The following is a 13245-nucleotide window of genomic DNA, read 5'->3' on the forward strand; positions in this document are numbered from 1 at the left end:
GTGCTATAAATGCTCTTTATTGGTCTTCCCAGTTATTAGCAGGTCATCCAGATGAATGGGGACCTTGGCTAGACCTTGTAAAGTGTTGTCCATCATCCACTGGAAAATGGCACAGGCTGAAGATACCCCAAATGGCAGTCACATATATTGATACAAGCCCTCATTGATGTTAATTGTAGCATATGTCTGCAAATCCTCATCTAATCACAATTACAAGTACACGTGGCTCATGAAGGACAGCCCCCTTGCCAGCTTTGTGTATAAATCCTCTGAGCGAGGGATTGGGTATTTATCCAGCTGTTAGAAGCAGTTTACTGTTTGTTTATAATCCCCACAAAGGCGAACTGACTCATCGGGCTTAACAATCGGTACAACTGGAGCGACCCGTTCCACAAACTGGATTGGTTTGATGATTCCTTCAATTTCCAGCTTCCTGATTTCTGCCTCTACTTTTGCCCGTGAGGCAAATGGCACTGGACGGGCCTTGGAGAATCATGGAACTGCTTCCTGGTCAATATGCAAGGTGGCCTTGGCTCTTTTGATAGTCCCTAGACCTTCCTGAAAAACCTCCACTTATTTAATTAGGACTTCACTCAGGCAGCCATTTTTGAATAGAAAAATGTTGAGTCAATCAAGCTGAATCTTTCTCAACCAATTCTGCCCCATCCAGCTTGGGCCCAAGCCTTTTACTACAATTAGTGGGAACTGAACCAGTTGCTTCTCATAAGAGACCGGAACCGCAGTTATATCCTTAATCTGTAAACGTTCCCCAGTACAGATTCTCAGTCTAGCCGAGGTCTTGCACAAACTTAAGGGTTCGAGTCCAGACTGGTTCTGCAATCACTGATACAGCCACGCCGTTATCACCCTCCGTTTTAACCAGGTGACCATTTAACCAGATGTTTATTTTGATTGGTTTTGATTTGGATGTTGCTAAGCAATTAACTGTTCCAAACCAGATGTAAGAGAACTTTGCAGGGTGTGCACTCTCTGGGATACTGCCCAGTTCTCTTACCCAATTCAGGCCTAGTTGGGACTCTTTTGCTGTCTCGAGTCCGCATACTGGCAGCAACTACAATGGCTTGCTGGCCTGGAACATGAAGAAAAATGTTAACCATTTGGCTGAGGCTTGGTTTTGTTTTGGGATTTTGCTGTGGGCTGGTCTAGAATTTCTCTGTTCAGGATATGTCCTGAGTGAGGGCACACAATTGCCTTCACTCAAGTGGTGTTCCCCAAGCTTGGGGGGCCTGGCAAAGGAGTCCACATCCATCGGAATACCTTGTAACTCATATGCTCCACTTGCCGTACTTTCTAATGATAAAACCAGTCGTAGTGCCTGTTTGTTAAGTCCAGTTAGGCTTTAGCCAGTTGGCACTTTTGTATGGTTACATAATTAATTCCACATAGCAAACAGTCTCTCAGCATCTCATTAAGGGTTAAATCAAAGTCACATGCCTCTGCCAGTCGTCTTAGCCGTCAAAAATTCCAATAAGCATTACCCTAGTCCTTGAACTGCCAAGTAAAACCGATAGCATCTCAGAATTAGAGGAGGCTTGGGGTCTTAACATTCCTTAAAGAAATTCATAAACTCTTGAAATGTTTTAGTATCTGTTACCTCAGCAAACGTTAGGCTCCTAATACCGAAAAAGCTACAGGTTCACAAGCTGTCAGAAAGATTACTCATTGCTTTTCATCTGCTCCAATGTCATTTGCCCGTAAAAAATAATGCATTCTTTCCACATACTGGGCCCATTCTTTGAAGGCAGGATCCGTCACCCTTTATTTACACATGGAGAGACCTTGACACTGACCCAGCTCCCTCAGAGCCAGCACTCAGAGTGAACAGAACGTCTGACACTCCTGTTTATATCAGCCAGGGCTTTCTGATTGGACCAGATTAACAGCCCCAATCAGGGAACTCATATTCTAAGAGGTCTACCCAGCTGACCACATTACAATCACCACAACTGGCAACCTACCAAAGACCTGTCATGATGTAGAAATCATATTTTCTTCAAGTAACATGATAGCGACCAAATCAAGGTGATTCCTTCTGCAGGCCATATTCAATCTACCCTGGACTGACGAAACATTGTACAAACTTTCTGAAGGAAGTTCTGAAGAAGGATCACTGGAGCCAAACCATTAACTCTGATTCTCTCCACAGATGCTGAGATTTTCCAACAATTTCTGTTTTTGATTCTACAAACCTTCTCCCTCCCCCTTGAAAGTAAATTAATTCAAATTCAAGAATAACCATTTTAAGTGATACTATACTATACATTTCACATCCAGTGCCTTTCTTTATATGACATTTAATTGGTCCAATCATCATATCTCTCAAAATGTTTGATTGTCGCCATTTGCAGTTCCATTATTGTGCGATCTTGTGTTATAAGAAAATCACTCGATAGCTGCTCCATTTAAACTAATGGGGCCGGAATTGTGTTACAGTTTGTTCTGCTATAACATGGGTTTCGCTAACGCAAATTCACTGTAATGCGATTGATGAATTGGGACACTGTTTCTGAAGCGCGAACTTTTAAAACATGTGTTGGCTGTAATGTGATTACATCATCAACACTCTACATTTCTAAACGCAATTTTTCTGTAACGCAGGGTTGCTCAAGAACGCAACCATCGTGTTGTAGAAGAACTACCTGAATAGCAAAAGAGGTAAGGAAAGTTTGCATTCTATGAATAACGGTCTAAGTTCTTCAATCATGTTAAAGCCAATTCATGTTGAAGAAACATGCATTATAGTAGAATCAACCATATTTTCAATCCCGTTCTCATGTGTATATGCATATGCATTCAACTCTACTCAAAAGGTATTTATTAGCCAGGGGTGTTAACTGATTTGGCAATTCTTCCGTGGGTTTAGGATTTTGCAGGCCCAGTTTATTTGAAGGATTTTTTTTTGCCAATTGCTGAATCAAGTCAGATTTTATATCCAAGGTGTGTTACTTTTAAATTTGGTAACTAGTGATGGTACAGTCATTTGATACCTTGAACATTTTAAAATATTTATTTCAAAAATTATTTAATTTACTTTTGAGAATCTTATTTTTAAATTGAAAAATATTACATGTACTAGTTTGGCATCTCCTTTGTGTAATATGAATGTTTTAGCAGTTAAAAGTCTTGTAATAATTGAACCACATCAATTCCATTCCCTACTAGCAACAGCCATTTTGTCCTATTCTTCCATTATTGGGCTTTGCTGATGAGGCTAGCATTTGTTGCCTCTCCTAACTGCCCTTGAGAAGTTGTTGAATACACAGTACAGACAGGTTTTAAACTAATCCAAGGCTGCAGTGTTTGGTCTCAAAAACAGCAATAACAAAGATTGGATGCACATGTCGTTGACACATCACCCTTTCAACTTCAATGGTGGGTTCAACTTCAGCTAAGACAGATGGATTAAAATGCTCCTCTCAATAGGAGACATAGATGAAATGAAGTTGGATGATCATGAGACGAAATAAAGTTGGATGGTCATGACCCTGTTCCTGTACTCATGGCTACACAGTGTAAACGGAGTACTAATTGCCATCAGATTGACAATCTTCCTTGGAGAGGTCATAAAGGTAGTTGTGGTAGGAAGTTGAAACATTACACTGGTGTACTAGAATGTGCCTGACTCAGACTGAAGTTGATGCATGTAGCTGAGGAAGCTTTATGTTATAGGAATCTTTACTCTGCATCAGGTCACATTATACCTAAAAATCCTTGATGCTGGAAACTGTTGCCTAAAGTGGAAAATTGTTCCATTTTCAATCACTGACAATCTTCACCCTGATGAATTGCAAACATTACCACAAAAGGATGGGAGAAAGGAAGAACCACATTGCTTTGATTTATATTTTAAATTTAAAGTAATGTCAGTTTTATAGGAGAGCGCAAAACCAATCAGGTGGAACAAAGTAAGACAGGACTACAGAGTAGATAAGGGCAGAGAAACCATTAAGCACTGTGAATTCATGAATCAAGCAAACAAAGACAAAGGGATGTTTGGAAGAACAAAGTTCAATTGTTGACCCAGATAATACATTGCATGTCCAGGACAGGTTGAAGGCTATAGGAAGGTACAAGCAAGGAGGGCTATGTGTTTATCAGAGACACATCTGTTAGTTTTTAACAACAATAATTTTACTAAGAATAGTAAAATGATAAGAGTACAGTAATATTGTTAGAAAAAGAGAAAGTGCAGGCGATGGAAAAAATGAAAATATTTTCTCCACATAAATAGGTATGTCATTAAACATAATTAATCTCCCATCTCTTTGGCTTTCTACATTAAATCTATTGCTTCAAAAAGGACATCAGGAAAAGTAACAATAAAGCTGTTCAATTGTCGCTTTTAATTCTACACGCATCTCTACTCATGCATTTTTACTTTTTTGTTTTATTGAACAAGGGCAGCAAACTGTTAAAATCTTTAAACAAGTGAATGGGACAAATCTGTAAACAGCTAATTAATGCATGTAATATGTAATTCATATGGCTGTGTTTCATATAGAAAACAATGGGAATAAGGTTCAGAATCTTTAACTCTAATGTATGTACATGTGTTGTTCATTTAAATGAGTGACCCTATACTTCTACTTGCAGTTTGAGCTTCAAGAGTGTCATATTTTGTCGCATTTAGGATACTCTGAGTGAGCTAAGTGAATCCCTAAAGTGGATATGACTTATGCCAAGATAATCAAATCACAGGGAGCTATTAAAGGAATATCTTCAAAATCAAAAAAATGTTTAGCGATGCTTTTCTTTCATTTTCTTGTCAAACACCTGTTTTAATTTTCTAAACCAATACATATTTTTTGTGCTGTATCACTGGCAAAAATAACATACAGTTCCTTTTCCACTTGAATGAATAAGATACCATCCAAAGCACAATGACTGTTTCCAACTGCAGTTGAGAAAATATGCCTCACAATGCTCTGCCCAACAATGTTCTGAGGTACCCCAGCCCTGGCCCCCACTGATCCCATTCAGCTCTCATTTGTTAGATGCCAACAATCTCGTTCAGAAGCAATAGTTATTCAGAAGGTTGCAGGTGACATTCTTCCAGTACCAATCAACAGAAAATAACAGCCATTTACAAAAGAGGAAGCATCTATTTATTATTTAGCAATATTTCCACATGCTTTTAGGCTGTGACTAGTTTTTGACAGTACATAAGGGAAAAGCATGCAGAAAGGTGGTTAAAAGATTTTGTTACAAGACTGATCAGCTGCAGCTTTGCACTTGTGCTGTCACTCTCTTTGCAGCACTGGAGAAATCCCACTATACGGGGTGACATATTTTGATGTGGGCCTGAATCTCATCAGTTTGCTTGAGAGTGTCAGGGGAAATTCAAAACTTTGTGATATGCATTACTACAGAAGGTACAGAACGTATGAAGTTGAAAGCTATGCACCCGTTCATTTGCAGATACTTCAAGTTATAAATACCAACAGATCTTAGGTGCACTTCGGGTTTAAATGTAAGAAACGGCATTTCATCCCCATAAGTTGCATGCAGGACCAAGCAACAAGTAACATATGTAAAAGCGGTAGTGCTGAGTTGCCTGGGTTTTGAGGACTCGACTGCGAGAGCTCAGGAGTTGAATATGACACAAAGCTATGAACACACCTGGGCCCTGCCAGTCAACTGCAACTTACCAGTCATCGTCTAAAGCAAATGAAACCTAAAAAAAAGCACAAAATCATGTCACCATAAGGTGACTGCCAACTGGAGTGCAGCTGCCCAAGTCGGCAGCTTGGGATCACATCAACAGCTTATGACATCTGCCAGCTTACAAACTCACTATGGTCCCATGGCAACTGAACAACATCAGGTTTATGCTGGGTAGCAAGACTTTCATAATGGTGGATCCGTAAATGCTTTATGAAATAGTATACTGTGGTAATGAAATATTAAACTAAAAGTCAATTCATTTCTTCATGGCTTTTTGTTAAAACTCAGTGATAAGCAAACAGCACTGAGGTTTCCCAGGAGTGAAGCCCAGGTAGGAGTGCACCTTGCATTGATAGATGTTGGCCATGGGTTCATGCAAGATTTCCCAAGTACAATGCAACCTAAAATACAGTTGAGGAGCAACTTCAAAGAACAGCAAACCTATCTTTCCCTTTACAGATGTGATGCACACTTTACACTTTTAACACAAAATTACATTGAGCATATTTTTTAGTTTGTAATTTCACAATAATTATTTAGAATAGGCACCCATAGACACAATATACACACACACATGATCTTGGGCTTTATAAACAGACACGGAGCACAAAGCAAGGGAATTAAGTTTTAAACCTGCATAAATCACTGGTTAGACTTCAGTTAAAATACGGTGTTCAATTTCAGAAAACCTCACTTTCAGAAGATGAGACGTAGAACCCTTTCAAAATTGAGGAAATTCAGTTATGTGGGGAGCCAAGAGAAGCTGGGATTGGTCTCTTCACAGCAGCGAAGGTTCAAGGATTTAATGTGTACAAAAAGCCGAGGGTTTTGGTAGGTATAAACTATTTCCACTCTCAGGAATCTGTAACCAAGGGACCTGGAGTTAAAATAATTAGCAAATTAAAAAGGCAGAGGGAAAGACAAATAGATTGTTTTTTGACGCCATAAGTTAACCAGAATGTATTGCTTGAAAGTAGTGGAAAGCAGCAACTTTCTAAATTGGGTGTATATTTTAAAAGGGGGGCATTGCAGCATTATGGGGAAAAATAAAGAGGGGGTCTAACTGGAAACTTTCAATGATTCGCAAAAACAAGATTGAGTGGATGGCCTCCCTCTGTGCGGGCCAATTATGATGATACAATAAGTACATATTGTACACCCACGGCCTTTTTAACCGCACAGCCTTTTATTCCTTTGCACTCACTTTGGAACCGTGCCCTTGTTTTTGGGCGACGTTGCACGTTCGTTTGAACATCATTCTATCCCATGGAAGGAAATGTAATAAGGTGAAGAATCGGGAAGGAAGACAGACAAAATGATGTAGATCCAGCGCCATCGACCCTCCCTCCACCAAAAACAACTGGCCCTCTCCCCAAAAATCAGCCCACTTTGTCCAACAATAAACTCAACCTCCTCCCAATCGAACGTTCAATGGTGAGCGGCTCTGCTGAAGTTTCCTGCATCTATCGGCGGAACTTTTCCTCTCCGAGTAAATGACTGTTGGGGGCATGAGCACTTACCTGGCCATTCTTGCACAGGTCAGCCCACATACTGGTGCCGTCCCCTCCTCTCATCAGTACATGGTAAGTGAAGAAGTAGATCCCGGGCACGGTGCAGGTGAACTTGCCCGTGGAAGCTTCGTAGTGGTTCCCAACGTTAGTCACAACGTCGTCAAACTTAAGAATCTCGTAGCCCTCGTGCGGTTTCTTAAGGCCGGCGTAGAAGGCGATCTTGGGGCTGTGGAAGGCAGTGCTGAATGTTCCTGGCCCCGAGCCCGGTGGCCCAGGAGGACCCGGTTTCCCCAGATCCCCCCATTCGCCGGGTGGACCTCTCGGCCCTGGGGGTCCAGGTTCTCCCGGGGGGCCCCTGGGTCCGGGCTTGCCTCGGCGACCCTGGTCGCCTTTGCCCCCATGGATGAAGGGTGGCGGGGACATCACAGCGAGGTCCTGGATGGCTTCTGCCGCCGTGGAGCTAGGTTTTGGGCTGTAAGGGTCACAGACCATCCTGCAGCTGCCCAGCATCTCGTAGTGGGCAGAGGCCTTGGAGCTTTGGACCAGCAAAGGGATGGCGATGAGCAGAACCAAGACCATTGCCACCCCAATGGCCGCTCCAATCACTCGCTTCCTCCGGCTGATCCTGGACGCAGCCAGCGTCAAAAAATCGTCTTCACTTTTGGAAGTAATGGTGAACGATTTACCAGAGACCACCCGCACCAGGGGGGAGAAAAATAAATCTTATCTATCGAGAGAGAGTTTCTCCAAAAGAGAACAGGGTTGCTAGAGAAAGTTTTGCTCTCGGATCGTTCTCTGTTGCCAGCTCCAGTGTCCAGCTAGTGAGGAAAGCAGAGCGAAGTGTCTGCTCCGAGAGGCTGCTGGAGAAGCTCTGACGAGGGAAACCGGGATTTTGTGGACAATCTGAGCGACCCCTGCCTTCAGATCGTGTGAAATCACATCTTCCTGACGCCAACCGCCCTCGGCTGGGATTGCTTTGCACAAGTGCGGGCAGGTCTGCGTTTTAAGTCAATGTAAAGGTCTTCAAGATATTAAAACGAACCAAGCACTGGGGCAACCGTTGCAGCATTAAAGTTGGTGACAATATTGCAGCACTCCAAAGTGATGTAATCATTTGCAATTTGCATTTAAATAAACCTTGCGATAACTCATATTTAGCGTACTTGTAATTTTTAAAGGACCATTTATTCTGTCTAGCGGGCGGATCACACTTTAAGCACAGAACACATTCTGTAGAAGCTGCAGAATCTCGTTCAGTGCAAATTTCATCACACTGACTGAAACCCATGGCAAGAGAATAATCATACAAATAATTGGCTTCATGCCCCTCTTTGTTATTAGGTTTCTTACAAAACGTACAACTTCTGGTTTCAGCGCGATCTCTGAATTCATTCTGGCGAAATCTTGCGTCCCGACTTTCCCCGGATTTGAACAGAGAGCTGCTGCTGATCGAGAGAAAACGCAGAACTGGAAGGATTCATTAGAGACCAAGTTTCCGAGAAGCATTGTAACGAGACAAACAAAAAACACATTTGGAACAAAGCTTAGCAACAAAGCGGTCTTTGTTATCTCTCATTTTGTGGCTGAGTTTTTTTTCCCCAAATTCCCTGTGTTCCCCCAATTTAGAAATAGCACAATCTCCATTCAGACTCGCAGGCATTGCCAATTTACACAGAAAATTCAATTTTCAGCGCCAATTCTAACTAACATAGCAACAAGGTGAATTAAACAACTTGCGACCTCAAGCCCCGGGAATACACACTTCTTCCCGACGTAACTCCTGCCTGTTTTGTCTGTCGAACCTAAATGCAATATTCACTAAAATGAATTGAATGAATCATACTTGAACGCCAGTATTAGCTCTGTTTTCTTCTCAACCCATGTATGAACGAACAAGCCTTTCAGTTTGTTTTCTAAATAAATGCACAATTACTTCACTCAACTTGTTTATGTGAATAAATATTAGAGGGGCGTATGTTACATAAAACAAACAATTAAATCACGTTCCTTCCACGGTGTGCTCCAACTGACACACCTCTAAGATAGTAAAATATAATTTCGCTGCGTTGCAGTATGATTAGACAATTATGTACAGAGTTTCTGCCAAAGCAAAACAAAATGTCCTAAGCCCAGGCTACTTTGCCTGGCTCTGCAGACGACGTACCATGTGTATCAATTCTCCTCTTAACTTGATAAACACGTAAAGGAGACCTACAGATCGTAATCAATATCATTGCGAACAATAATTAATCATCACCCTCCAAACTGCATCTCTGGGCTCTGCCATTTGAAGTGACTATCTTTCCGCAGAAAGTTTTGTTGTGAAATGAATACTTTTTAAATAACTGCATTAGCTAGAATTCAATTTTAATAGACCGCCAGTTAGGCAGCATTTTGGTTTCTTAATGAAACCCTATTGTTGAAAAAAAAAGAACCTGGCTTAAATGTATCATAATGGAAATTACCGAGAATCAGAAGATATATTCTAGCGATGTAACAGTGACCTTAGCAGGTTGTTTTTGAAAGATGAAGTGCAGCTGCCTTTAAGGTTAAACAAGAGGCGATTGTTTATGTCTGGGGAAATCTGGGCCGAGGAATTAGGCACATGTCACACGATTGTTTCAAAAAAGGCAGATTCTAAGTTGCGAATGAACTGGAATCAAGAGCTGGCATGTTGAATAGAGAAAGAGGGTGTATGAGGATTATTGATATTCTGGAACTGCATGCGAGTTTCCTCTGGGCGCAGTTCTCCAACTCAGTTCAAACCGATCGGAACCTCCTCAGCAATGAAAGAAAGAAGATGTTTTGGTTTTGCCAGGCTGGGAAGGTCGCCCGACTCGGAGAAGAGTCCATATTAACAAAACTGTTACAACGTTACTTGCACCCGAACACCAGTCACGTTCAATTCAATCCAAGGAAAATTGGCGGTTTAAAATATATATTGTTGAGTAGAATTTCTCCACATTGATTTTTATAAAGTCAGTGAAAGGAATAGGCGCACGCCTCAGTTCTCCTCTGGCTGTATAATTGTGTATAAATTCGGCTGAAAGTAGGGTCAGTGATACACAGCCGGATCTCGCTTCAGTCTCGGATGGTCATGACCCCACATGGAACGTGGGCAGGGCAAGAAGTCAAACTTCCCTTCCTTCAACGAACTAAATTGCTGCTGCCACGAAATAAAAAGTCGTACAAATCGTGGAATGAAAAAGGAAGGGTGCAACTATTGCTGTTTGTTTAGAAAGTCATTCAAAAAGAATTGTAATATTTTGTTGCGGTCAGTCAACTCGGACTTGGTGGGATTTTTCGGTTACTGGATTATTTCTGTGACAGTCATAGAGTGTCTTAAATCATTGCGTTGTCTGCTCTGTTTTCTCATTCAGTTCGGTTTCCGGTGTAGCACTGGTGCTACAGCGTTGTTGTTTGTAATATGAGTGAGGTAGCAGAAATGTTACAGGTTTAATTTCGATACATTTGTTTTCTTCTGTCCAGTGTTGGTAGGTCAGACTGCAACGAGACTTCTCCCAGACCTGGCCTCACTCGTTCAGCCATATTCATCTACAACATGCCATAGGAGAGGTTGTTTTATATGTAAAAGCATAGGCACACCACATACGATCATAACCATTCAAATGTAGTTGCGAAATTCCTTCACTACACCCCAGCTCAGTTTGGTAACCTTCTGAATAATAAGGATTCTGGACTCAAAGGCCATCCTGCCCAGCATCTCAGCAATCTATTATCCTTCAGAAGAGATATTAAACCTGCCTGGCTTTTCTACCATCTCAGATAGATGTTAATGATTCCATGGAAACAGTTTGGAATCTTTCTAAGTGAGCATGATAGAATACTATGTAAAGATACGTTTTAGGTTTATATAAAATAATAAGGCTACTTAAAAGAGCCACAGCTGTTAAAATGATTAAACTCTACCTGTTAGTTTTGAACTGGGGAGTTGAGATTTTCTCCTATAGAGGGCTATACTGCGCAAGTAAGTGCCCCAGTTATTCTGTTGGGAATAGGGTGATGGTATTTTTTTGGACTAATGATGTTATTGAATTCTTTACCTCAGACAGCCATGGAAAGAGCTCAAACATTCAGTATATTCAAGACAGAGATCGATAGATTTGAAAAAAAAAACAAGGGTTACAGGGATAGTACAGGAGAATGGTGTTGAAGTAGAAAATCAACCATATCTGCATTGAATGAGAGCGTGGGCTCAAAGAGTTGAATGGCTCCCACCTGTTTACTTCTCTTTAACTGGCTAAATGCAGATTTAGGCACCTGTACTGAACTAGATGTACCACAAAATCACAGAACTGTTACAGTGCAGGAAGAAGCCATTCTTCCTGTAACCTTGGACATTTTTCCTTTTCAGATAATGATCCAATGCTCACTTGAATACCTTGATTGAACCAGCCTCCACCATACTCAGACAGCACATTCCAGATTCTAACCATTTGCTGTGTAAAGGCTTCTCATGTCACCGTGACCGTTTGTCAATCATCTGAAATCATTCCTCTAGTTCTTAATTCTTCTGTCAATGGGAACAGTTTTGCCTTAAGAACTCTGTCCAGACCCCTAATGATTTTGAACCTGTCAATCAAAGCTGCTCTCAATCTTCTCCTCCAAAGAGAACAGTCTATTTTCTATCTATTTAATTGAAAATGTAGCCTGCTCCATTCATTAACCTCAAGTTGGTGACATTTCTGAAGTTTTAAAAAAGATGTGTAACTGTTGTCAGTATTTCCTCTGATTGTTAATTTAAGGCTTGCCTGAGTTCTTTCAAGCATCATCCTTGTGAAAGGTTACTTCAACTTATATACCGCTTGGATACTGCACCACTGCTGTTAGCAGGTGGGTTCCGCGGTTAAAAAGAAACACAAATTGGACAAAAAGGAGAAAGATATAAATAGAAAGCAGGAGACAACAGCTTCGCTTGGAGGTCGCCACTGATGATGTTACCTAGCCAGGTAATGAAACGTCTGGATATTAAACCTACAACTCAGCGAGCAAACCCTATACCCCACAAATTGGACAGTCTATGCTGAGCCAGCATGATGCTTTGCATTGACATTAAATATTTGTTATTACTGCAGTATTCAACTATAGGGTATATATAAAAAAATCAATGCCAGGTCATTGAATCCTGAATTTATCCCATGAGTTAAAGGGAGTAAGTAACTGCTACAAGTGGTAGAGATATGACTGTGCAGTGTGGCTCCTGCACAAGTGTAACAGAAAATCTGGTATCAGAAGAAAGCTTAATCATGGATTCATCCATGAGAAAAGGAGGTTATTCACCCATCACATTTGTGATGTGAGAGAAGTCTTGTGGTGCAGTAGGTAGCATCCCTGCCTCTGAAGTAGAAGCTCTGGAGTTAACTCCCACTGCAAAACTTGAAGGCCACAGAAGACGTATTTCTAACACAGCCAAACAGGTTGATTATCAACCTACAAATCCTTCCAACACACCAATGACAGGTGGTAAGAGGGGCAGAGACTCCACAGTCAGCCACACTTGATACAGTGTGATAGTCCTCAAACTACAGCCTCTGGATTTAGGCTCCTGACTAGGAATAATGAGCTATGAAAAACAAATGTAAACATATGCTTTGTCTATCTCATGCATTTCTAGATGAATCAAGTCTTCCAGCTCCATTAAATATCTCCTTAACCTCCTATGTGCTGAGGACAACAATGTCAGTTTCTCGAATTTCTCCACATAACTAAGTCCCCTATTCCTTATAAAATTGTAGTAAATTGACTCTGCATCCTCTCCAAGGCCTGAACAACATTACTAAAGTGTGGTGAGCAGGATTGGACCCAATATGCCAGCTGAAGCCAAAACAGTGTTACATAAAGTTTTAGCATAACTTTTATTTTTCACTCTCTGCCTCTGTCCCATGTGTTCTTATTGATTTGTTCTAACACATCCAAAGATTTGCGAATGCCTACCCCAAATGTTTCTGTTCCTGCACTTTGTTTAAAACAGGACCATTGAATTTATATTGCCTCTCTTTATTTTTAGTACCCAAATACATCAGTTCAT

The 13245-nt window shown here is 41.1% G+C and overlaps 1 protein-coding gene across 2 annotated transcripts in view; it reads right to left on the reverse strand.

Moving 5' to 3' along the window:
* Positions 1 to 8232, reverse strand: part of LOC122543345 (complement C1q-like protein 2) — a 71107-nt gene extending 62875 nt beyond the window's left edge. For both annotated transcript variants that reach the window (XM_087985630.1, XM_043681901.2), the window contains exon 1: positions 7206 to 8232. In XM_087985630.1, the coding sequence (XP_087841756.1) occupies positions 7206 to 7775 (570 nt within the window). In that variant the 5' untranslated portion in view covers positions 7776 to 8232. The remainder of the gene's footprint in view (positions 1 to 7205) is intronic.
* Between the last annotated feature and the right edge of the window lie 5013 nt (positions 8233 to 13245).

This window comes from Chiloscyllium plagiosum, unplaced genomic scaffold (assembly GCF_037043375.1).
Source record: "Chiloscyllium plagiosum isolate Xiang-an unplaced genomic scaffold, Cpla_swu_hap1 HiC_scaffold_53X, whole genome shotgun sequence".
Classification (NCBI taxonomy): domain Eukaryota; kingdom Metazoa; phylum Chordata; class Chondrichthyes; order Orectolobiformes; family Hemiscylliidae; genus Chiloscyllium; species Chiloscyllium plagiosum.